The 25,820-nt window shown below is 42.1% G+C and overlaps 1 protein-coding gene across 2 annotated transcripts in view; it reads right to left on the bottom strand.

Annotated features, from left to right (window-relative positions):
* Prkcq (protein kinase C theta) overlaps window positions 1–25,820 on the bottom strand; it is a 131,001-nt gene that overhangs the window by 51,826 nt on the left and 53,355 nt on the right. The window contains exons 2-9 of one of the 2 annotated variants that reach the window (XM_029547458.1): window positions 22,198–22,324; window positions 17,125–17,324; window positions 13,894–13,954; window positions 6,483–6,645; window positions 5,902–5,991; window positions 4,928–4,959; window positions 4,744–4,829; window positions 3,264–3,393 (exon numbers count right to left, since the gene is read on the bottom strand). In XM_029547458.1, coding sequence (XP_029403318.1) covers window positions 3,264–3,393; window positions 4,744–4,829; window positions 4,928–4,959; window positions 5,902–5,991; window positions 6,483–6,645; window positions 13,894–13,954; window positions 17,125–17,324; window positions 22,198–22,315 — 880 coding nt within the window. In that variant the 5' untranslated portion in view covers window positions 22,316–22,324. The remainder of the gene's footprint in view (window positions 1–3,263; window positions 3,394–4,743; window positions 4,830–4,927; window positions 4,960–5,901; window positions 5,992–6,482; window positions 6,646–13,893; window positions 13,955–17,124; window positions 17,325–22,197; window positions 22,325–25,820) is intronic. The other variant, XM_021215488.2, reaches the window with a different exon arrangement.

The following is a 25,820-nucleotide window of genomic DNA, read 5'->3' as shown; positions in this document are numbered from 1 at the left end:
CTCCCTCCCTCCCTCGCTCCCTCCCTCCCTCCCTCCCTCCTTCCTTCCTTCCCTCCAGGGATAATGCTGCCTACGTAGGCTTCTTCTAACTCTTAAACCCTACAAGCAACCAGATTCATAAGTCCTGATAAAAACACCATAAGGGACTAACTTCCACTTCCTGTGACCTTGTGATCCCCTGTTCATCTCTAGGGAGATGTGTGCCCTCACCAGTCTATGGAAATACCACTATTACACCATATTCCTAGTTTTTAGAAATTCTTCCTTTTGAAAGATTGCTATTACAATCAACAGAAAAATTAGCATAAACATTCCAAGCTCCAGGAGATGGAACTCCAACTACTACTTGGCTTCTATCGAAATACTTAAGCATTATCCTAATAGAATTTATGCAGAAGGATCTTTACACAGTGACAGCAGTTCACCAAGTACAACTTCTCTTTCATTATTATAGTTCATTGCAGTCACACATTAAAACATCTAGATGGGGCTGAAAGGTGGCTCAGTGACTTAGGGGATTTGCTGCTCTTGTAAAGGATTCCAGTTTAGTGTCCTGCACCTATGTCATATGGCTAACAACCTCCAGGGGACCTTGCCAATTGCCTCTTCTAACCTCTGTGGACACTTGGAGTCACGCGCATAGGCACACAGAGAGACACATACAATTCAAGATAAAAACGGAATGTTAAAATAGCAAGGTAAAATTGTGGCATCCTTTATCTTTTAAGTAGTCCATATTTTTCTAGATAGTTCATCATTAAAAACTAATGAAACCTTATCTATAAAACATTTGCTATAAAATTATTTTAAAGTAAAACCTTTTAGGTATATTTAAAACCTTTAATGGTGGTGCTAAAATTTCTGCATTGTTGGTAATAACAATTGGATTTGTTCAGTTGGTTTTAAGGCTTCTATTTCATTGTTGTTTTTGTTGTTGTTGAGACAGAGTCTTACTATGTAGCCTAGGCTGGCTTTGAACTGGTCATTCTCATGTCTCAGCTTCGCAAGTGCTGGGAGTATAGGTATGTATGTAAGGCACCAATTGAGAATTAGGTATATTGGGATTTTTATTTTACTTTGCTCCTTAAATAGTAGCTAGGTCTAAGCCTGACTCTGAGGCTCAGTTGGGAAGAATGGCTTTTATTCCCATTGTAACACCACGGGTCTTTGTTACTAACCTATCAGGTGGAAACTTGACCTCTGGGAGCGCAAATAGTCCCTTCTGATGACTATTTTCATAGGAGTTATTGTGGGGAAAGAAAGAAGACAGTGTTGAGGCTGGAAGAACAGGGCACACAAGAAGGTGACCGGGGAGGAGGTGAGAACAGGATACTTGAGAAGATGACTGGGGAGGAGATGAAGGAAAGCTGAGGTGAAGAGGAAGGGACAAGGAATGTCAAGAAGGGAGAAGGAAGCCCGGTGGAGAACACAGGGTGCTCAGGAATATAAAACACCTAAAATGGATATTAAAGTGGGGAGGGAGAGGGAGGGAAGGAAAGGGGGGAAAGGACAGGGGATAAAAGAAAGGACGGAAAAGGGAGTGGAAGAGGGGGGAGGGGATGGAATGGGAAGGAGAGAATGTTAGAAAGGCTAAAGCAAGTGCTCGAGAGTGTGAAATAATGCCAAGGAATCTTCAGGGAAGTTCTAAGCTTTGCAATCATACTGTCAAGATGAATGCTGCCTTAGCAAGTGGCCACCCAGGCTCTCAGGAGATGACGCCTGCCTGAGATGGTCACAGGAGTAACTGGCAGTGAGAGCTTCGCCATTGGCCTTTCTGCTTATTGGGTTACGGTATTGTGACATTATTGGCACCTAAGAATTAATGATATTTTTCCATAATCATGTATGCCAGCATTTTCTTTACAAGCAGGCATATGGAGTAAAGGACATAAGTAGGATTTGGTGACCCATATTCTTTTTTTATCCAGTGACCCACCCATTCATCTACCCATCTATCTATCTATCTATCTATCTATCTATCTATCTATCTATCTATCTATCTAGGTGTGTATTTGTATTTGTGTGTGTGTGTGTGTGTGTGTGTGTGTGTGTGTGTGTAAGGTTTATTTACTTTATGTATATGAGTACACTGTAGCTGTCTTCAGACACACCAGAGGAGGGCATCCGATCCCATTACAGATGGTTGTGAGCCACCATGTGGTTGCTGGGAATTGAACTCAGGACCTCTGGTAGAGCAGTCAGTGCTTTTAACTCCTGAGCCATCTCTCCAGCCCCATAAAGGGATTCTTAAGGTTATTCTGACTGCCAGTGACTACCATGGTAACGATCTGCAAACTCCACTCTTTCCACCTCTACTAAGATGCCATTCTTGGGGCCCACCAGGTACATGAACACCACTGAGCTAAGGAAGGAGAGACAGAAGAGGAGGATGGCCTTTCACTTTTAGGAGGCCATCTCCAGGTCTTAGAAGAGGAAACAAGTGATGTTGCAAAGCAGAAGAAAAGGGTGACATATTGACTGGTTCACCATCAGAAAGGTCTCTGTTGCGCTAAGAAAGGGTCTTGTGGTTCATCCAGCCCTCCCCTTTCTTACCTAGAAGGCCGCCCTTTCTGAGGCATTTTTGCCCTTCTGACTCCCTAGTGATAGTATTTCAGTTTTTAAACTTAAAGAGTTTTAGATCAGGAATGCCTTGTTTCTTTTTCCGCTGTAGATGTGACTAACTGCAGCTAAAGTCCCAGAGTTGTTCTCACTAGATTGATCCACTAGCCAAATGGATGTGTACGCTTGCTTTTTGAGGGGATGACAGAAATAATCTCATTAACTGGTGCTAACATGAGCTCCACAAAGCTGGATCTGATAGAATGAAGATAGGATAGCCCAGAATCTAGGGAGATAGCACATTCTTTTAGAGTGAAGAGTCCAGTCAAAAGAGGAGTACTGCCTTTCTTTTGCTCCGGAGGGAGGTCTAACATTGAAATATGGGGTTGGGATCTTCAACCTTGACCTTGAGTTATTGAACTTTGACCTTGACTTGTTGAACCCTGACCTTGAGCCTAAGTTACTGAGCCTTAACCTTGAATCTGACTGGCTGTGCACTTTCCTCATATGTGAAGATGGGGGTGTGGTATGGTAGAAGAAGAAGAAGAAGTAGACTGCTTAGCAAGGTGGCCTTCATCTTCCCGGGCACATAAAGATGGGGACACAGTCAGTCATTCTAGAGCCTTCCTTTTCCCCCTTCAGGATGCACAGGCAACTGTGGGGGGACCACACACAGCATCCACCCTGGAGTCCTCTGCACTCACCATCACATTTGAGTCCTTGCCTTGCCAGCCCCCAGAGCAGGGTACCACAGTGCTCACAGAAGGTTGGACTCTTGTAGTTGTAGACTTTGAACCTGTGTGGCATGTCGATCTTGAATCTCTCCTTATGGAACTGGAAGACAGACAGAAGGCCTGGCTGCACACATGTCTCAAACTTCTCATTGTCTCCTGGACACGTGACTCACAGAGATTGTAATGAAAGCATGCAGTGAGTCCTTTAGCCTACGTACTGCCTACCACCTTGCTAAGGTAGCTGAAGAGGCCTGCAGCTCTGTGCTATGAGGTATGGTTGCCATCTGCTTGTCAAAGCATGCGCCAAGCACCAGAGGGGGCACCCGCAGCTGATGTCTGAGGCCTTAGTCTTGATGGATGGAGTTACCATGTCGGGAGGAGATACGGATACTTTGTTTTTTCAAATGGCATCTAAGGAAACACTCATTTGGCATTGTGCAATGCCAGGATGATCATTAGGCCAAGATCTAGGAACATCTGAATGTTGAGAGGAGTCCCAACGGACTCACAATAAGACAGCTGGAGGTTTGTGTATGAGAACCAAGCAATCACATAGTGTACACCTGAAGGGTGGTGGGTTAGAATTGAGGTGCATGTACAAATTATACAGTGGGACTTGAAGACCTGGTAAGTAAAAATAGTGTAAAATATCTTTATATTGATTATATATTGAAATGGTAATAGCCTTGGTTCCATTAAATATATGACTAGAATGAGTTTTACTAGCTTCTCCTTTATATAACTTATGCTGTGGCCCTAGCGATTGAAGTCAGGGCCTCTCACGTACTAGGCAAGCACACTGCCACTAAGCCATATTGCTAGGCTGCTTTATACTGTTCTTGAAAATATCTCACTGAGGCCCCCAGGGTGACCTTGAAATGACTTTGTAGCTCAAACGGGCCTTGAACTTGTAACCAGTGTCCTGAACAGCCGTCCTATGATACCACACTCTGTTTGTTTCTTCCTTACTGTGGTCACTTCAAAGATTAAAATTATACACATTTATGTCTGTAGATGGGACTAGTCCAGGTTTAGGCGAGTAACCGAACCCAAATGATAATGCCCTCTTGAACTCACAAGAAATAAAGATATCGCAGAAGATAAACTATTATCCTTAGGCCAGGCGTGGTGGTGCACGCCTTTAATCCCAGCACTCGGGAGGCAGAGGCAGGCGGATTTCTGAGTTCGAGGCCACCTGGTCTACAGAGTGAGTTCCAGGACAGCCAGGGCTACACAGAGAAACCCTGTCTCGAAAAACCAAAAAACCAAAAAACAAAAACAAAAACAAAAAAACTATTATCCTTTAAAACATGTGTCCATTTAACACACTTTCTTCATAGCGTATTTTCACCAGGGGTTTTAGTAGCTATTGAGATTAAGAGTGAGTCTTACAGTTTGATTTGCTGGAAAGGGCAGAGAGTAAATAAATGGAATTTAAACTCGCCAATACCATGGTTTCTCGGCTATTGATCGCAGATCCTGTGCACTTGGCTATCACTTTATCAATGCACTTCTTGTGAATTGCTGCATTACACTCTGAAAAAAGAAACAATTGTCATTTATCATTTCTGGTGGTCAAGGAAGAAATCAATTCAAAGAATACCAAGGATACAACTGAAATGCTCTGTACTTACGTCGGCACTGGTAACCCTGTTTGTTCAGGCCCCTGTAAGAAAGCAACACTTACATTCAATTACATGTCCGCATCGACATCAGCAGCAGAAACATTCTAGAGGTAAATGAGATTGCAGACACTCCTAAAACCGCAGAGCGCTTTCTCAGATTGGTAACCCATGAGTACCCCTTGCCAAGAAGGCATTTTAAGTTTATGTTGCTTTACTTAGATTTTTTTTTTTAACCAACTAAGTGAGATTATTTTCCTTCTCATCTTTGCATTTTCAAGCAAATCCATGTATGCTTACAACACCAGACTAAAATGTATCACAGGCTCCTAGCAATCAATTTCTATGTCCCTTGCTGAAAAAGTCACTGCCTTGTTCAAAAGGGTGTTGCCTCGCTCATTCTAGCTTTATATACAGATGAGCACACTCAACTGTAAAGCGCTTTATTTCCTCACTCAGAGACTCTGAAGCTATCAGCTGCCCATAAAGCTCCACACAAAGATGTATTCCTGAGCAGCGCTGCTGACTACAAACAAAGGAAGCAAAGGAGGTCGGGTGATTAGAGGAAAGCCAGTTAATGAAAGTTCCCCCGCTAATCTGTTGGTTTGTGGATACCCCACAAAGTGGGAACGTTTGCATTAAAGATTCCGCAGGAGCCCGAGGGAACCAGCGTCTCTTTGCAGGCACAGATGTTGAGAGCAGAAGCAAGCATCATTTCACTTCTACTCTACCATAGCTTTTGCTATGTGGTTACACTCACTCTGAGGCTAAGACACCCAAGAGCTTCATTTCAGCCATTTGTTACAGTGGGGTAGTGATGTCTGCCGCAAACTGCAGCAACGCAGTGGTGGGGATATTAGGTGATAAAGGTGTTGAGTATAAGAATTTGACAGCTTCGCTTACAATAACAATACATCCTCATCTGTTCCTTCCTTTGTATATCAGCAGCCTCTCATTTGGTCAAAAACAAAACTCCATTGGACCACCTTCTAGATTGAATCCGAAATGCCCCAAAGCCATGTGCTAATGTTTTGGAACCAACCAGTGGTGATATTTGAACCATAAGGAGGCAGGACCTGTAAAAAGAAAGTAAGGTCACTGAGAGTGTACCCTTGGAGGGACTGCTGGGACTCCAGGGCTTTCTCTTCCTTCGCTTGCTTCCTGGGTGGCTTAAGGTGCCTTAAGTAGCTCTGTCCTGCCTCCATGTCTCGCCTGTGACCAGGCAAGACATTTTATCTTATAAAAGGGATAGGCAACCTTTTTTGAAGCTATTCATCCAAATAAACCTTTTTCTCCTTTAATGTTGATAGTCCTGGATATTTTGTCATAATCTAGGAAAGCTAGCTAATAGGAGACTCTTTCTGGAGTGGGCCTCACTCTTCAGGAGCCGTATTATAAAAATCCTGCATGCTGAATCAGCCTCTGTAGACCTTCTCCTTGCTGGTGAGCCCACTGACTACCATTCCACAGTACTCAGCCCTCACACTCCCTCCCAGTGGTGCACATTCCTTAGCAACTACAAAATGCATAGCTCAACGCTTGGGAGGAAAATACCGAGTTACTGTACCAGACAAATTCATGGCAGACAGAGCAAAATGTGGGCTGAGGAAAAAAGGTGGCCGTGAACTCGTGACACTTGACGTGGTGGACTTTGGCCTGTTTGATGGCTCCTCGGCGGTGATGTAGTGCAAAGAATCCTTCATTCTCAAACTCACTCATGTCCTTTGTGTCTGGAGTGAGAGAGAGAGAGAAAGAGCAGGGGATGCAGTGAGGCCCTGTGATGGTCACAGTGGAGTAGAGAGGACTGGGACTTGGGGGAGAGATGGACGTGGTAAATGCTAAGCCTCCATGGGCTTGTGAAGATGACACCTGCTAGGCTTCTGCTCTCAGTTTGGCAGTATGGAACCACCATGGGAGCCACCGCTAAAGGATTAGTCCCTTGTTGGCTTCTCTGAGCCCGTCTAGACCCCTTTTGTTTTTAGAACCAGAATTCTGACATGTCAAGTCTGTAATTCCATAAAGCAATGTGACAGTGGTGTGAAAACGATGGACCTCTGGTGTGGGGATGCTTGCATAGAATCGTGTTTAGATAGGGTACCTGAGATGGAAGGGAGATGCCCAAGCCCTTTGCACGATGGCAGAGAACTTTGGGGAGAAGTTTAATGTTCTAGTTCCTGATGGCTACAGTGATCAGATATAAGAGCTCCAGCCTCTGCTGCAGAAAGTGCCAGAAATTAATAGTTCAAAGTTAGTTTTTAGAGATGTCTAGGTAATCCTGTGTCATTCACATCAAACTGTCAAATTTAAGTGTATTCCATCAGTGCTGGGCTCAGGGGTAGTCATTCCCCATAGCTTCTTATGCTCAGATGACATTTCCCCAAAGGGATGAAGGAACCTAAGTTGACAGAATCCTGAGAATACCTACAATGCCAATGCTCAAGACTCAAAAGGGCCACAAAATAAGTAGTGCAGTGAACGCTTCAGCAAATGGAGAGTCATTAACACGGTAACCAGCAAAGAAACAATGGAAACTACAACCTAACACTGAAGTAAGGATAATAAATTTAATGAATACAATGTTTAGAATCATAATTTGTAACAGGCTGGAGAATGTTGAATCACTTGCTGTTTCTTTGTATCTACAAAAATGGAAATTTAGAATCAGTGCTCATCATATTTCACACTCAGAAAGAATTAACAATTTGGAACTAAATTGCATCTATTATGGCTCAGCCTATAAAAGGTCTAATCACACACTTGAGGTGGGTGTCTCTGCCAAGGAACCATATTTTGCCATTGTCAAGAGCGGGTGGCTGGGAACACAGTAGCTAGTCAAATGCAGAGGTTTTGTGCAGGAGAAGCCTTTTCCCAGGAACCCATCCGAGTTTTACAGCACAGTTTCGGACTCTCATCTTTGCAGCCATTCCTGGATCAAATCTAAAGAAATCTCAAGCTCCTGGGTGCAGGGAATTCCCAATACTTTTCTTAATTCCCCAGATGGGCGACAATGCTTTGCCCACTACTTTCAGGATAGATTAATCAGATTATTTTATTTGGAATTATGATGGGGATAAGCACTTGGTGAGTGTGGGTGAGAGACTGTCATCAAGTTAATCATTTTCTTCCTCAATGTATGGGATAAGTATACAGATAAATCTATAAATTGTGACCCACATGTGTCAGTTCTTAATAAAACCAGACATTTCTGCTTTAGTTCAGATGCAATGAAATGGAATGAACAAAAGTATACATGTAATTTGTGGAATAAAAATGTATATTATAGAACCCTAAACTTAATTATTATAAATACACATATACACCTCTGTCATCTACGTCTACACCTATATCATTTATATATCTATGATTATATCCTTGCATACATTAGATTATAGAAAAACTTAAAAACATTAGCATATTCCAGAGATGAATTTTTCCTTGCTCTGTCCACTGCCTGCCTTTAGCCTCTTATCTTTTCAGTCATCCCAGGGAATACTTATGCAAGGACACAGACTTTCTTGAGTTCTGTTGGCTTTTGCTGTGCTTACTTCTGAAGTGACTTATTTGGCCATGTCTTTTGTATAAACAGGTCTATATCTTTTATTTAATTGAATCTTTTCTTTAATTGACTTGTTGGCAGTTAATCAAACATTGATGTTTTCTGAACATCTCTGAGGAAATTTCTGTGCTGAGCGTCCTTACAGAACTCCGAGGAGAATCCTAACCACTGAGTGTCTATAGCTAAGACAGGGAGAGATTGAAGAACATTCAGAGAACAGTAGACAATTGTAAGAGGCAGTGTAGTGTACAGTAGTCTTGGATGGTTGAGGGATCTAGGAAAACAAATCACTAAGGAAACCAAGTTGAAAAAGCTGGCAATGTAAGAGAAAATATTGGCTATCTACAGATGAAGAAGGAGGAGGAGGAGGAGGAGGAGGAGGAGGAGAAAGAGGAAGAGGAAGAGGAAGAGGAGGAGAAAAGAAAGAAGGAAAGAAAGAAGGAAAGAAAGGAAGAAAGAAAGAAAGAAAGAAGAAAAAAAGAAAGAGAAAAAGTCTCTTTAGCATTGACAAATATCAAAGACGATAAAGTTAAAGGCTGAAAAACCAGAAACTTGATCAGAAGGTTCAATGTCTCAGAGAAAGCCATGTAACAGATTGATCAAGATATAAAACAAATGTTTAGAGTTTAAGAATCAGAATGCACATGTCCCCATCCCTAACCCAGAAGCCACCTCCCATTGATAACCATTTGCAAATGAAAATCTAGTTTCCTCCAAGAGAGTCTTACTGGAGAACCAAACTACTCCTAAGGGGAGGCTGCATGCCCAGTACTGGCTGCCAATGGAAAAGGACTCAATGGCATTTTTGGAGGTTCCTTGTCTCATAACATTGTGTCAGGGCTCTTCGTATCTCTCTCTCTCTCTCTCTCTCTCTCTCTCTCTCTCTCTCTCTCTCTCTCTCTCTCCTCTACATGTATATTATGGCTTCCAGTTTAATGTTTCTGTGGGATTCCTGTGTGTGTGAATAAGTGGGCTTCTATTTCATGAGCCTTCTCTTGGGCTCTTTTCCTTCTGTTTATTTTGTCCAATTCTTATGTGTTGGTTTTTGTTTCAACTTATTTTATTTTGCTTTGTTTTACTGTTATCCCATAGGAACCCATTTGTTTTCTAGTGGAAGACAGAAGGGGGTGGATCTGAATGGGGAGGATAGTGGGGAGCACCCTGGATGAGGAGTGGGAGGAGGAGCCACAAATGAGAAAAAAATCTATTTTGAATGAAAGGAAAAAATAGAAAAAAATTGAAGAAGCAATGAAGAAATAATGGCTATCATGTATGAATTATATCTCTAATAAATGCCAGGGTGGGCTGGGAGAATGCTTGTCTTTCTGTCATACAGAAAGTCCTAGGTTAAATTCCCACTGTTGCATAACACCAGTACAGTGATGCATAGTTCTAATCCTGTCCTAGCACTTGGGAGGCAGAGGCAGAGGCAGGAAGATCAAGAGGGAAGATCCTCAAGTATATATCAAACTTGAAGTCAGCTTGGCCTCCTGAGATCATGTCTTAAGAAAAGAAAAAAAAAAATAAAACAAATGTCATGTCAGGAAAAGAGAAAAGAAATACCCAGAGAGGGGGAAATAAGAGACTAATACATGTAGTTAGTTTTCAAGGTAGAAATGAAGGCTCAGTATAGGACGCCTCAGCAACCAGGAGGAAACCACAGAGCAAGGGGAAAGCTGACAGTAGAGAGGAAGTGTCTAGATGGGGCCGTGCTACCAGGGATGAAGCATGAGGTCAACAAAGGAAGGAACTTTCTCTGAAACAGAAGAGGAAGAGAAATCAGAAGGAAACAGCTGCATCCTACAGCACATAGGCAGATGATGAACCTGTCATCAATTATATTGGGCCAAGGTCAACCTTCAATGTGGCAAGAAGGGTCATCCACCCCAAGAAGCCAAGAACCAGGCAGGAGCCTGCTAGAAAGCAGACAGGCATTTGGAACAGGTATCACATGGGAAGCAGAGGGAATTGAAAACTACGGAAAGTTCAGGGGAGCTCATTTGATCCGTCTAACAATCATGTATGTATTCTTCTATGCCTAACCTACAGGCTAGTCATAAAGTAAGAGGGGGTTCAACCAATGCTGCCCTGGGACTCACACTAGAACAATGGAAAGGAACACGCTTCTACCCCTGCCCAGCAAGATCCTATCCCTGTTGGATAGCAACTGCCTAGGCAAGTGTTTTACACAGTTCAGCTGCAATGGACTGCAGAGAGCCTGAGAGCTGAGGTGGGAGGGGGCCAAGGCTACCACTAAACTAACAGCAGAAGTTGTAGCATCGACTTGGTGCTGCTTTTGTATGCAGGCAAAGATTATGGGGTTATGGAGTATTGTGCCAAGGTTCCAGAAAGCTGCCAAGACTTGACAGGCTGAGACAAGCTTGGATTCTCTACAAGGAATCTTGGAGAGGCCATTCCATGGAGATATGACAGTGATTGCGAAGTTGAGATGGAGACTCCAGGATGTTGGCGATACCAGAACTGTGGAATGGCTGTCATGGGAAGCAACAGACATGGAATGGAACCATCCAAGATGGGTTACATGTATAGGCAGCAGAACTGGAGGGACAGGGCGAACCAAGCCTATTGGAGCATAGTTGCTACCACTAAAAGCCTTAGATGCCACACATGGAGCTCCAGGCAAACAATGCTTGGTGTTTACCTTGCTGAGTTTAAGCCTTGCTTCTTTGCTATGCCTCTAACTCTCTTTTTGAATAGAATGTTTATGCCATTGTATATTGTAAGTCTATATCTTGCCATTTGATTTTTACAGGGGTTCGCAGCTAAGGAATTGATTTGATTCTCAGAAAAGGTTTTGGACTTTGGGACTTTTGGACAACTTTAGAACTATTAAGATTTAGGGGGCTGTTGGAGATGAGCCAAGTGCTCTACAAGTTGACTCTGGGCATTTTGGGGACTAGGGGTAATATTGTGGGTGAAAGGGGGTGTTGTGGTGGTTAGTCTTCACCATCAACTTTACCAGATTTAGAGTCATTAAGAGGCACGTTCTGAGAATGCCTGTGAGGTGTTTCCCGAGAGGTTTAACGGAGGGGGGCAGACCCACAGTGAAGGTGGACCATACCATTTCACAGACTGGATCTCAGCCTACAAGAAAGAGAAAAAAAAAAAAAAAAAAAACAGACAAAAAACCAGAAAGCAAGCCAAGCTCCAGAGTTCGAGCCTAACACTCTGATCTCTCTCTCTCTCTCTCTCTCTCTGCTTCCTGACTGAAGACAAAGTCATCAGCTGCCTTGTGCGACAGGGCAAGACTCCGAGCGTAAGACGGGAACTTTCACTGGACCTCACAGCCAGAGTTAGTAACGTGCCTTGCGGTCACTTAGGCTGAGCTACTGAGCACTCAGACCCTTGTCTGAGTTGCCTTTAAGAGAATAATGTATCAAGCTTACCTACCTTGGATTTCCCACATAGTCAACTTTTACTACCTAACCCAAAGCACAGGTACTAAAGTGAGATACTCTTCCTTGTCACAGAGCAATGCGTCTGCGTCATTTGCCGACGGCAGCAAACGTGGAAGTTGAAAGCGACTTCCTACAATCTACCGTAAAGGTTGAAGGCAACCATTTATGGATATTGGTTGATAAATAGTGATGTTTGCTGTCTGGGCTGGTTGGGATCATCTGGACTCCATGATTTAAACTCTTTTAAAACTCTGTTAAAGATTCCTGTAAAGTATCTCATTCCTGCCTCACGTGATGCTTTCTATGCTGTTCAGAAAATACAGAATGAAAGACTCTGTTAGAGACAGTCACACTGCTCTCAAACAGACATCACCCACACAGAGACATATAATGCACAGACAGACACACAGCTCATACAATAAACACAGACAGACACACAGACACAAACACACACAAACAGACATTCTACACAGACACACATAGACAGACAGACAAACAGACCACACACACACACACACACACACACACACACACACACACACACGGATCCACAAGACTGTCTCCAGGCAGGCTCAGATTCAGATTCAGACCCATTGCTTTATGTCCATCCTGAACGTGACAGTGACACATTATTGATGACATGGACTTCTTCGTCAATGAACTCAAATCTGCACAGCCCCGAGTTTCTGCTGCCATGGTTTCCCCACCACAGTGGACTGAACATCTTCAATTTTGAGTCCAAAGAAATCCTTCCTTCCTTAACATGCACTTCTTCCCCAGAACAATGAGAAAAATAAGGCACACAGATACATACATGCTCAGACTTAAAAAAAATTTAATAACCATGCTTCAATATTTCCAAATACCTGGTAAGTGTTCATATTTTCCATTTGTCTCATAATGCTATTTTACTATGGACATACCAGGACTTATATATGTCAAATGCAAGCAGGGTAAATCTCTGAATGAAAGCTCGCTTCTTGCTGGTATAGCTTGAGCATCCTGATTCAAAAGTCAAAACGCCAACATGCTAAATATTTTCTAAGCATGGATGAAAATCTACATCTAGAAATATCTATACCATAAAATACTACCTCTTGGAAAAAATTAGTCAAATTATTGTATAACATCTTCAGTTGGTGTGTGATACTTAATACGATAATAAAAGGATTTTCTGTTTAGACTTGGATTCAAATCCCCATGCACCAAATATCCCACCCACCTACCCCAAATAATTCAAACTCTGAAACCATCTGGTCTGAAGTGGTTTTGGCTAAGTGATACTGAACCTGAGGTAAAAAGAATTTACTAAAACCTGTCTGTCGTTAGTGATTTAACATGCTTACTCAGTGCCTTGCGATTTTATAAGCAGTCGCATTTAATTCACAGAGACACCGACTGTATGTCAGAGGCACACAGCACACAGTGCTTATAAGCTGAACTTCTGGGACTTCTGTGCATGGCACGGAAATGAAACTCTTTGGCAATCTATACCCTTCCTTGTTCCTAAGAGGATGTAAGGTAACTAACTTTAGGCTTTAGTATTTGACGCTAATTTTATAGTCTATGTTTTCAGTTTCTTATTTCGTATTCTAGTATAGCGGAAGGCTGGATATAGAACATCATTTATAAATAGGAATGCTATATGCATGCACACAGCCAATGCAGGAGCAGCCTTTTCTAGTCACTTGAACTTCCCAAACTAAAATCGAGACTATAAAAGCATCAGGCATGTGAGTTTACACCATTTAGAGATGAGCACTGCTAATGTTTCATGTTTACATTTACACTGTGCTCATGTATTTGTATTTGTTCAATGTTTGTCTGGCCAAGGCAGTTGTTTTCAGTCCCTGTCTGAGCACCATGGAGAATGTCAATAGAATTACTTGTGTTTCGCTTTTCTCCTCAGTGTTTCTCTAGGATATGGCAGAAGCAAAGGGAGCCTTGCCTGAACAGGACATGCCCTCCTCACCCCCAAAACAGGAAGAAGAAATGTCACTTGCCACTCATTTCCAGAAAGTATCTTGCATTCATTAGCATTCGGCCTTGAGGTTTCAGCTCTAACTGGGCGAGAAAAAGGAGAGAAATATCATCAGAATATGAAGCCAGCCTTGCCCTGGGACCTGCTAACTATCATCTACATGGCTGATGGTAAATATCCACTCAAGAAAAGATCTCAGTTCTTCTCCACATATTCTTATTATGTTCATGATAAGAATATGTTCACATCATGTTCATTATTACCAGAATTGCACAGCACCACGATAGTGCATGTATATATACTATCTATATCTGCACCTGCATTTATATTTAAATCTATATGTCTATATATGTACATATATGCATATCTATGCACTATATCATTATCTATCTATCTATCTATCTATCTATCTATCTATCTATCTATCTATCTTTCTATTTAATCCTTTTACAGAATGCCTTGACAATTCATTCCTTCTACTTGAGGTCCAAAATTGACAGAAGAAATAAAATTGGAAAAACAGAGTCTGTGTTCTTCCAGGAAACTTACCTGAAGAGCATATGAGCATAGCCCCAGATATTAATCATGACATAAATATTCAAGACTTGCTCACATGGAAAAAACATAGGACTTATGTAGTAAAGATAAGCCCTGACCTGGGGGGCCTGCTCTGCTTGCCGTGTGGGTTACACATCTAGGTAGATCAGGGTATGTTCCACAGAGTATTGCTTTTCTATCACAAGCATATTATGTAGACGATACAAGGGCAAAGAGTCATTATAAAGGGCTTATTAGGATCCCATGTAATGTGACATACACAGAAGTAAAGAAGAGAGGTCCCTTTGGAAACATCTACACACACACACACACACACACACAGATAGATAGATAGATAGATAGATAGATAGATAGATAGATAGATAGATAGAGATAGATGTATGTGTATGTATTATACACATATATGTTCATATTTATGATGTATGAAAAGCCATCATACTGTGCCATTAGTGAAATAAATAGGCTGAGATAAGAGAGGACTCATTATTGGTCATCACTGCAATGGATGCCTGGAGAGAGGAAGAGGCAACAGGAAATGTTCTGGTGATTCGAGTTCAGTTTGAAATCATTGAGAAGTCATTTCTTGGCTGCTTGACCTTTTGCAAATCGCTGTCTTCAAAGAACTTTAAAAACCTGACAGCACCCCGCTATCAGGGTTTTAGGGTGTAATAAAGCTATGTTTTGGAATAACTATATAGTCTCATACAAATTTAAACAGATTAATGTAAGGAGACGTGCTTTAGACCATAGGAATGGACAACAACATTTTCTAATTTCTATTATTGTAAAAATGGAGGCAGGGAAGTCAGGAAGCATTTTTTAAAAGAAACTGTGAGTCTTGGTCACCGCAGGATTACTAGCATTAAGAAAGTAGTGGGGACGCAATAAATTAAGTCAGGAAGCAATTGGAAAGTCATGTTTAAAAGCTCTGGGGGTGAGGGGAAAACCTTACAAGCTCTTGCAACCCTATGCAGCACAAAGGGAGCCCCAGAGTGGCCTTGACAACCAGTATGGACATGACAGGCAAATTTGAGAGAAGTTTTTTTTGTCAAATAAATCAATTTTAAGACAGTTGATACCCACAGAAGCAAGAGAAATATAAATTCAAAATAATCTGTGGTTTCAAGTTTACTTGAAATAAAAAGTAAACTAAGAACCCTAAACAAATATGGCTTAAAAATACAGAAAGCATGCCAGTCGGCTCAATGAGGACAGGAGAACTATGTACTGATGCCCAACAGTTTTAGATGGCAAAATGAAGTGTCTTATACATGTACGTCTGTGTTTAGTGCATGCCTGCAATCCCAACACCTGGGAGACTGAGGCAGTAGGACTGTGATAGTTCAACGCTAGCCTGGCCTACATAACAAGACTCTGTCCCAACAAAACAAAATGGAAGAGGAGGATGAGGAGAAAAATCAGCAAAGCCTGGGATACAGAGTTAAAGGTAACTTTAAGGAGACAGAAACAGAAAGGCAAACTGCTTGTGAGTCAAGCCTGTTAACTACTGTAGAAGGATAAAAACAAAAATTGGTTGCCTGTTCCTTCACTGAGAAGAAAACATGGATAGGTTATCATTATAAAAATTAGGGAGGGGCTAATGTCATCAAAACAAGTTAGATGAAAGCTAGAACATTCGTGGAACTAGGTAGAGAGCAGAAAGTGAGGTGAGGGAGTGGCTTGTTTCTTCTCCTTGCCTAGCCAAACTCTTCCTGGGCTTCAGGCTCAGCCAGAGCCTCACACTAAGCAATTTTTGTACATTGTTTGTACAAAACCAATGTGAGGCCATAAACATAAAAAATGCCAATCATAGGTTTCTGTCATTCCCACGTGAAAGCTAGAACTTGAAAGATTTTTTTAGAAGTCATGCTAAAATCTGAATTATTATAGAGGCAAACAGGTAGAAAAACAAATTTTTTTTTTTTTTGCTACTTCAGCATAAATGACGTAAACACCTGAAAACATTTTTCTAATTTTCAAGATGGTGGCTTTCACCGAGCTGTTGCATCTGGTTTTTGTACAACAGAAATTCTCATTTGCTTGTTTTATTCCTCCATGTATTGCTTTCTCCTTCCCTGCTTCTAAGCATCTGCCGACCACACAGTTACCACCTAAGTTTGCCAAAACATAGTGCGTCATCATGAATAATGAGTGAAGTCATTCTTAGCACACGGTAAGTGACTTCATGATGGCTGAAAGAAACATGGGCAAAGGCTTGAGAGAGAAACCCAGATACGAAAGGAGACTTATTTCTGCCCTCTCATTTGGATGGGGTGATGAGCAGGTAAGAGCCTCTCCAATGAAGGGGAATTAGTGATATCCCCAGGCATAGCTTAAGAGTAATCACTAACTGTTGTGTATAGCCAGAGCCCCTACTCCCTGTGACACATAGGCATCAGAGAGATTTGACATTTTCAATAAATTCTGCAGTTCATGAGTAGCCATTGTCGTTATCAGATCACCAAGGAGTATGTGATCGGGGGTGGGTCGGCTTGCTCGTGGCCAGCGTCCTCATGTCTTAAGGACGACAGGGGCATTTCAGGCTATTCAGCCGCTAGCATCATGGTGCACACTAGCTGTGTGTGGTAGCACATACCTACCTGTAATCCCAGAGCTTGGGAGGTGGAGGGAGGAGGACCAGAAGCTCAAGGTTTGGGGGCATGGACTTCCTACAGTTCACAGCTCTGATATTTACCCATATTTCTGTCCGCCCGTTGTTCTTGCGGCATCTCTCTGCCAGGGAGTAGAGTTCCACGGTTGTTTCTGAGATGAGGTCTACATTTTTGCCCTTCACGATGATCTGCATCACCCTTCCCTTGTTAATGTGGGCATCAAAGGTGCTGTCCCAAGGTGGGTACATGGTTGGCTTTTTCTGGATGTACATCTGCCCATTTTCTAGGAAGAGAAAAAATCAGGTCTTGGTGATCTTCTGTAAGTTCTGGAGAATAATTCAATTCCATTTAATAGTGGGCAGCCCTTTGCGCTGCTCGGTTATACGTAATTCTGAGACAAAGGCAGAAGTAACTCTGAGACAATCTAGGGCAGATGAGACAGGTCCATGGTTAGATGCAAGGTAACGTTGTGTCTTATAGATCCAATATAAATAGTTTGAGCAAGAACAATCTGAGAACAACTTAAACTGGAAAGGTTCTTTTCCCATTCAACATTGTTTTGCTTCACTCTGAGAGTGAGTATGCTAAGAAATAACCTTTAAAAAACCTTTTATGGCTGGGCATGGTTGTGGCTGGGCATGGTTACACCTGAGCAGGGTGGTGGATACCAATTACACTGATAACAGCACACAGAAGGTTGATGTCGGAGGCTGGAGAGAGTCTGCGCAGCCTGACTGTGCTATGTAGCAAGACCATGCCTCAGAAAATCACCAGCAACAAAAATCCAAGAAGCAACCGCTCTCACATATCGCCCCTCAACACACCCACCCCAAAGAGAAAATCCAAACTTTTATGCCTTTTAAACACTTCCTTTGTTAGCCTACAATAGCTTGGTAATATGATTGACCAATTCCACTAGCATCAGGTAAATAAGTCCCCATAAAACTACTGTATTCATGTGAAAGACACCGTGGCACAAGTTATGCTTACAAGGAATGATCCTTTAATATTTATTTATTTATTTATTTATTTTTCAAGACCGTTTCTCTGTGTAGCCCTGGCTGTCTTGGACTCACTTTGTAGATCAAGCTGACTTTGCTTGATCTCACAGAGATCCACCTGCCTCTGCCTCCCGAGTGCTGGTATTAAAGGCATACACCACCATGCCCGACTGATCCTTTCATTTTTTTTTTAAATTAATTTTTTATTTGCCCCAAACACACAGAGACACACAGAGCCTTTAAACCAAATGAGTTCCCACCCCCGTCTCTGAGTATCACTAGATAGTCCAGGTTGGTCCCTAATTCACCATGTAGCCCATGCTAGCCTTGGGCTTTCCACCTTTCCGGCTCAGTCTCTCAGGTGCCGTGAATGCAGGCACGAGTCTCTACAACGCAGTTCCTTTTCTAATCCTTGAAGGAGGATGGTTTTGACACTCCTGCTACACCCTGAGCAGAAGCTGGCAGTAACTCAGAGGAAGCAGCAACACTAACAGCAGATGTGCACCTGAAGGTGGGAGGGCAAAGAAGTGTGTCCGAGTCACTGTGACAGGAGCTGTGACCAAGTTGATCTCTTTACAAGAATGTCCCAGTAGCCACCTGGCAGGGACAAGACGTTCCAAATGGAATTAAGTCATTTTTGTCATGTCTTCTATTCACGTTGGATTTTCCTCTGGTATGTATCCTTCCATCATTTCATTAGCAGAAACCTGCAGCAGTATTTTAATCATTTCTTATAATAACAAGCCCATTAAATACCATACTTAGAAATTCAGAGACAGTGGTACGGCAAAAGAGAAACAAATCTGCCTCAAGTAGGAATGAGATTGATTGCTCTTTTATAACTCAGGACACTAAATGCAGTGGGCATTCGTAGTGGTTCATATTTACCTTGAGGCTATACAAAGTTGAAAAAGTCAAAATTTTATACCTTAGGGAAACTTGGCCAACAGATGTCTAAACTATGGCACTCTTAAGAACTGAATAGGAAGGAGGTGATTTAAAACATAATATAAATTTTCATTAATCTTTTGAGAAGTTATGCATGCATACAATGTATCGTGATGGTTTACATCCTTGATTCTCTTCATAGTTTCTACCATATCTACCTCTGGCCCCCTCTCCCCACTCTACTTACTCCAAAATTTGAGTCCTGTTTTTTTTTCTTTCTTTCTTTTTTTTGTAAATACTCTAGCAATTTGTATTCTCCAATTACTCATTGATTGGGGACATTCACCAGAGCCTGGTCAACCTACCCGGGGCCAGACATTTAAAGCAAACTGACTCAGTTTCCCTCAGAAATAACCTACTGTCAGTTGTTCCTCAGTTTGGGGTTGGGAGCTCAAGAGCCCCTGTAAAGGGAAGGGAAGATTTTTATGGTTAAGTTAAAATAGGAATGATAGGTTGGATTCCTTGAAAAATCAATGGTATTATTGATCATAGTCTCTTAGTTTCCCTGTCAAATTATTCCTTACTACAACCATGCTCAGAGAAGGGCAGGCTCCAGGAAGCAAGCCACTTACTGTACATTTTCAGTCGCTCAGTTAAAGGACTACCTACAATGTAGACCAGAACTCAGAATCTTGTACTGGTTTCATTTCTGTCGCTGTGATAAAAATACCCTGACAAAATGTCACCTAGGGGAGAAAGCGTTTGTTTGGGTGGAAATCCCAGGTCTCAGTCTATGTGAGGGTGGGGGTGGGGAGAGAGTCCAGCCAGGAACTCAAGCAGCTATAGTACCAGTCAAGAGCAGAGAGCAATACATTCATTCATGCAGCCTACTTGCTTGACTGCTTGCTTTGAACTAGTGTTTCCTCTCTTACACTACTCATGAGTCTTGCCTAGGGAATGGTGTCACCCAAGTGGACTTGGGTCTGCTTACATCAGTTAACAGTCAAGATAATCCCCCAAAGACGTTCCTACAGGCCAACATGATCTAGATAATTCATTACAACTTCCTTACCATGTGTTTCTAGACTGTGTCAAAGTGATGGCTAAAACGAACCAGCATATCTGTCTATGTGTGTACAATGAGGACTGCTGTTTCCAAAGGCTCCCAGGCTAATGGCTCTGTTTCCTGTTTGTCCCCTTTCCCCTGACTCATCATGGAAAATGCAACCTCACACCCTAAATACCTGTTTAAATTCTACAGAACAAATCTTTGAACCAGGCATTGTCTTGAGTGATTTCTTTTCAGATAGTAACCCAAATAAAAATAAAAAATAAATATCTAAGTCCACTGGGCAATCTATTTCAAAAACAGTTTTGTTCTTTTCCTGACAGGGTCTCTTGATCCATATGGCCGAGATCAAGTTCAAAAGCAAGGACAAAAGAAGAGGAAGAAAAAAAGAAAAAAGAAAGTAAAGAAAAGAAGATTGGCAGGAGGCAAATGTCAGTGAGACCAGAGGTTGGGAAGAGGAACAGATCTATGAGACCCATTAAGTCAAACACAGCTTTGAAAGAACCCAGCCATTTTACACTTCAAAGATGTCCGTGACATTTGAAAGGGTTTAGGTGGGAGAATTTTCACTTTTAAGACAGTAGAGAACTCTGGATGGAAGAGAAATCAAGAGCATCTAGTCTCCTAAGCTTTGATGCACTTGGAGCAGCTAGAGAGATGAAGGAAAATGGTGGGGGGTGGGGCACAGTGTGATGTGTAACCCCAGAGTTCAGGATTGCCAGCATCTAGCTAGAGGCTCTTAATGCAAGCCTCCATTTCCTCTCGTAGCCACAAATGCTCTTAACTCCTGACAGAGGTCCTTCTAGGAGCACTCCATTGAGGATGAGGGTCCCTACTCTGGGCCCTTCCTAGCCTTGCTTTATCTTCTCAGCCCTCACTGCAGATGTCACGACACTTTAACTTTGTTTACTGCCTGTCTTCCACTGTGAGACTGGAAACTCTAGAGGGACATCCCTCCTTATGGTACCTTGACTGTATTTTTCTCTGTACTCTAGCTCCAGAACCCTCAAAGTGGCTCTCCAAACGCACTTTTGTATGTGTGTAAATGGACTGAGATACAGTGGCTCTCCAAACACACTTCTGTATGTGTGTAAATGGACTGAGATACAGTTATGGTCTATATGCAGGGATATAGGACTGGGTGAGACTGGGAAGGTCTTGGGTGATGTGGCTTCCTATCTTTCCTTTGGAAGAGATTTAAGAATATTAAAATGCAGGGGTGTGGATCAAGAAGGAACCAGAAGGCTTAATCATCATGGATTCCCTACCCAATGGGATTGTTTTGACAGAACTATAGAAACAAACAAAATCAGTCATGGGTGTATGACCCAGGTTTTCTCCTCATTAATTACCTGGATATAGTCACAGTTAGTAAAAACAGAAATGATATTTTATTCATGCAGAACACTAGCTGATTAAGGATCCTTCCTAACTTCTTCAGCTGAGGCAATGATACAACAGACATAACATTTAGAGTTGATCTCAAGATCTAGGATTAGCTAGGGTTAATTTACCTACAGTCATTGAGTTATAGTCTATATAACTATACAGACTATAAAGACTATAGGTATAGAGTCTATATAGTCTACATAGACTATATACTTAAAGTCTTTAGAGTTGCTCCCAAGATCTAGGATTAGACAGGGTTAATTTACCTATAGTCATTGAGTTACAGTCTATATACATAGACTATATACATATATACATAGTCTATGAATATATATATATATATATGTATATATATATATACATATATATATATAGTCTATGTAGGTATATAGTCTATATATACCTTTGATGCATATATAGGTATAGACTATATACCTTTAGAGTTGATCCCAAGATCTAGGATTAGAAAGACTTAATTTACCTATAGTCATTGAAAACAGTGAGCTACAGATGATACATAATATAATCCTTCTCAGTAGATTTCTTCCTCTTACTTAATTTCCCCAACTAAATATTCTCTTTATCTTTGTTTATGTGGGGGAAATGATACAATAGAATAGATCTGGCTAGAGGTCATCACTAAGCCTGAGTCCTTAAGAAAGAATTTGGCCTTTGTTGGTCACCTGTGTCCTAAACTGTGAAATTCAGTTCCACCAGACATCCTGGAAGGTCTCATCTCCCACGTGCTTGTCTAGCCTAGCCTCCATCTCCTCTTCTTTCCTCCCCCACCTTGACCCCAGTTACTTTACCTGATTCCACATACTCTTTGACAAGCACAGCACAGTAGGGGTTCACCGCCTCTCCCTGACAAGCTTGGCAGGTCCCACAGTCAAAGTTGGATAAACCAATTCGAAGAAACGGTGACATGGTTGTTCCCTAAAAAAAAAAATGACAAAAGACAAACACTGTATGTATGGGGCTCTAAGACAAATTATTTTTAGTGTTCCACCTCTGCTTAGTGTTTTATCTCGGACAGCCAGTGCTTGCAATGGGCCTGCTATCCATCTGAACAACTGCATTCACTTCCTTCTCTGTGAAGCACATTGCTGGACTCTCCCTTAACTGTGAACTGGCTCGTAGAGGATGAGCTCTTTGGCAAGTCTGTGGCTAACCTCCATTGCTAATGGTTAATTCTGCTCAATGTAACAGTCATCTTTGATAGCTGCACAGCAAGGCAAACATTTTTTTTCAAGGTTTTGTTTCTTCAAGTAGGTGCCCAAAACACAGTAGCCAGAAAAGGAGTTTATTAGAACTGAGTCTATTTTAGTCACACCAGTTAAATATGACACCACAACATTCTTACATAGTCTATTTATGTGTGTCATGGAATTGGCTCCCAGCAGTGAGCAGCTGATCCGTATTTATTTTGGATATTTTCAATATGGTTTGTTCTTGTCAGTGACAAACACACTCAAACAGATACAAGCAATTAAGCTACTAAATGCTATGAGCCACTTAAAAACCTCTAAGCCATCGACCACAGTATGATTGTGTCTCATCTTCAAGGCAAAGGACTTCGTAAATGCTAGTGTTCTTTGTTGTTTTTTTTTAAACTTCAATCTTTTTATTGGCATTTTCATTATGTTCATATACAATTTCCTAGATATTCTATACATCATCCTGAAATTCTTTTTTTTTTATTTTCTTTATTTACATTTCAAATGTTTTCCCCTTTCCAGGTTTCCCCTTCAGAGGGGAAACCCTCTATCCCATCCGTCCTCCCCTTGCCTCTATGAGGGTGCTCCCCTACCCACCCACCCCGCTCCAGTCTTCCCACTCTGACATTCCCCTACACTGGACTACCAGTATTCTTAATATGTTTTCTCAGAGCTTTAGATGGAAATCATCACAGTGTTTGCTATAGTTTTCAAGACTTGGTGTGATTTTTTTTTTTGGTAAGATTTATGTTATTTTTATTTACGTGTGTGCCAGTGTATATGTGCGAATGCGTGCACATAGCCAAGGAAGCCAGAAGATGGCATTTATCACCCTGGAGCTGGAGATAAAGGCAGCTGTGGGCCATTCAGTGTGGGTGCTGGAGTCCCACCTCTGGTCTGATAAAAGAGAAATGAACGAGTGCTTATTACCACTAAAGCAGCTCTTCAGCACCCTTAGACCAAGTCTGCATCTGCTTCCCCATCTCTGCCATTCACCTCATCTAAATACCTTTCTTTTCTACTTATCTTCTTGCATGCATGCATGCATGCGTGCGTGTGTGATGAGTGTGCATGCTCATGTGTGTGGGTACACATACTTGTGTGTGCATGCCTATGCAGAGGTCTGGAGTTGACATGAAGTGTCTTTCTTGATTCCTCTCCATTTTATTTGTTAGGGGAGGTTCTCTGGCTCAACACAGAGCTTATGAATCCCTGCAACTCTAGCTAGCCAGCTTGTCCCAGGATCCCTATCTCTGCCCCTGGAGTGTTAGTATTACAGGCTATTGTCACACTTGCTTAGCTTTTATGTAGGTGCTGGTTATTTGAGCCCCTGTCTTTGTGCTTGTGAGCCCATCTCCCCTGATCTAGTTTTTCTTTTTGGCCTGCTTCTTACATTCTCACGGGTCTGAAAACTATCCTCTAGTGCTCAGTCACAGCAATATTCTTGCTTCTTCTTGTTCTTCTTCATAGGATACTAGTCAAGGTAAGAACTCCATTTTGACTTGAATCTGGAGGGATTGTTGGCTCACAGAGCCCAAGTTACTGCCACCCTGACCTTTGGTGACTCATTGTGCGTGATTTCCAGGTTGGGCTGCTAACTGGGCATTAGCAGAGCTCAGACTGAATCTGCCTCAGAAATAGATAGAAGTCTCTCGGTTTGCCAGGGCTTATGTTACAGAGGTCTTACGTAGGCAGCAGAGATTTCTTATTTTAAAAGGTGATGCAGATTTGTGACTTCCCTGGATTTATTTATTCTACATGGTCACCCAGAGCACGCTGACAGTTTACTCAATGCTAATGTCTGTTTTCTAGCCTAGTCGAGGGTCTTCCTTTCCAACAATTTGGTCACATGATAAAATATCTGGAAGATAGAGTAGGCATCGTGTGGACACATGTCAAAAATAAAGTAGATCTGTAAGCACTGGAGAATGAAGCTAACATAGACAAGTTCTGTGAATCGCTCTTGGGGGCTCTGAGCTCATGGAGGAAAGAGGGGGAAATTCTTGGCTATTAAAATAGAAAGCAGAACTTGCTGTATCCAGACAAATGTACGGGTGATACAGGGTGCCTAAGGACTGAGCTTGCGAAGTTCTTTTCCAGGAGCTGAAAACATCAATCCATTTCATCTTCCCTCACCATCCACAGAAGTCTTGGAAGTCACAACACATGTGTATGAAGATGACTGATAGGCCAAGCTGTTTCTAACAGGGATGGGAGCAAGTCCTTCCATATAGTTAGCTGAGCAATAAAGTCACGTCCCCAGCTCTCTTTCCTATTTCCATATGCATTTCCATTGTATACACCAAGCACCACTGGGACACATGCCATCTTTCCGTTCAAATCTGCCTCCTCCCCTTTTCTTCATTAAAAGGTTTTGTGTTTGTTTGTTTGTTTGTTTTAAAGATAGGGTCTCACTACGTGACCCTAGCTGGCTTGGAACTCACTACTTACCAGGCTAATCTAGAACCCAGAGACCCTCCTGCCTCTGTCTCCAAACACGGGGATTCGTGTTCTGTCCCAGTGCCCTCTGACCATCTCACCCCTCTCTTTACTCTCCCATCTCAACCACTAATGTCATGACACTCAGCCTGGCTCCCTGCTTTGACCACACCCCCTTCTTTGTCTCATAACCTATTTTCATGATCTCTGCCCCACCTCCTTGCCCTTCTTCATAGCTTAATTCTATATCACCCTTTCCTTGCATACTGTATATAGCAGGTTACATCCCCACCCCCAGCTGATCCTGGTCACTTACTCCCTGACACCTCCATGTGGCAGCCTGTGTCTTCTTAGCATCCTGCAGAACTGCAGTGTTCCGATGCTCTAGACTTAAACTCTCCCTTGCCCCTGGAATACCTTCCTATTTTATCCCCTCCTGCATTTCTGCACCTTCCCCATCCTTGAAGCTTCACTCAGTCTCTAGTTCCTCCATCAACTTCTCATTTACACATCCCTTCAGGGTCCCTTGGTCTCCTGGGGACACTGTCATATTTCCCTTGGGTTGCGGCCACTTCTAAAGTCTGAGTCTCAAACCATCATCTGGTATCCAGTGAGCAGGCATTCCTTGCTTCTCTATCCTCTTAAGTTTTGTCCCCCACACCTAAGTTTCCAGATCAAAGCCACCATACATAGTGAGTGCTTCAGTAGAAATGTGCTTGGAGTGTCTCTGTACTGGATAGTTTTGTGTCAACTTGACACAGCTGGAGTTATCACAG

This window comes from Mus pahari, chromosome 16 (genome assembly GCF_900095145.1).
Source record: "Mus pahari chromosome 16, PAHARI_EIJ_v1.1, whole genome shotgun sequence".
Classification (NCBI taxonomy): Eukaryota; Metazoa; Chordata; class Mammalia; order Rodentia; family Muridae; genus Mus; species Mus pahari.
Note: the sequence above shows the minus strand (reverse complement) of the source record. Positions and strands in the feature narration are given on the sequence as shown.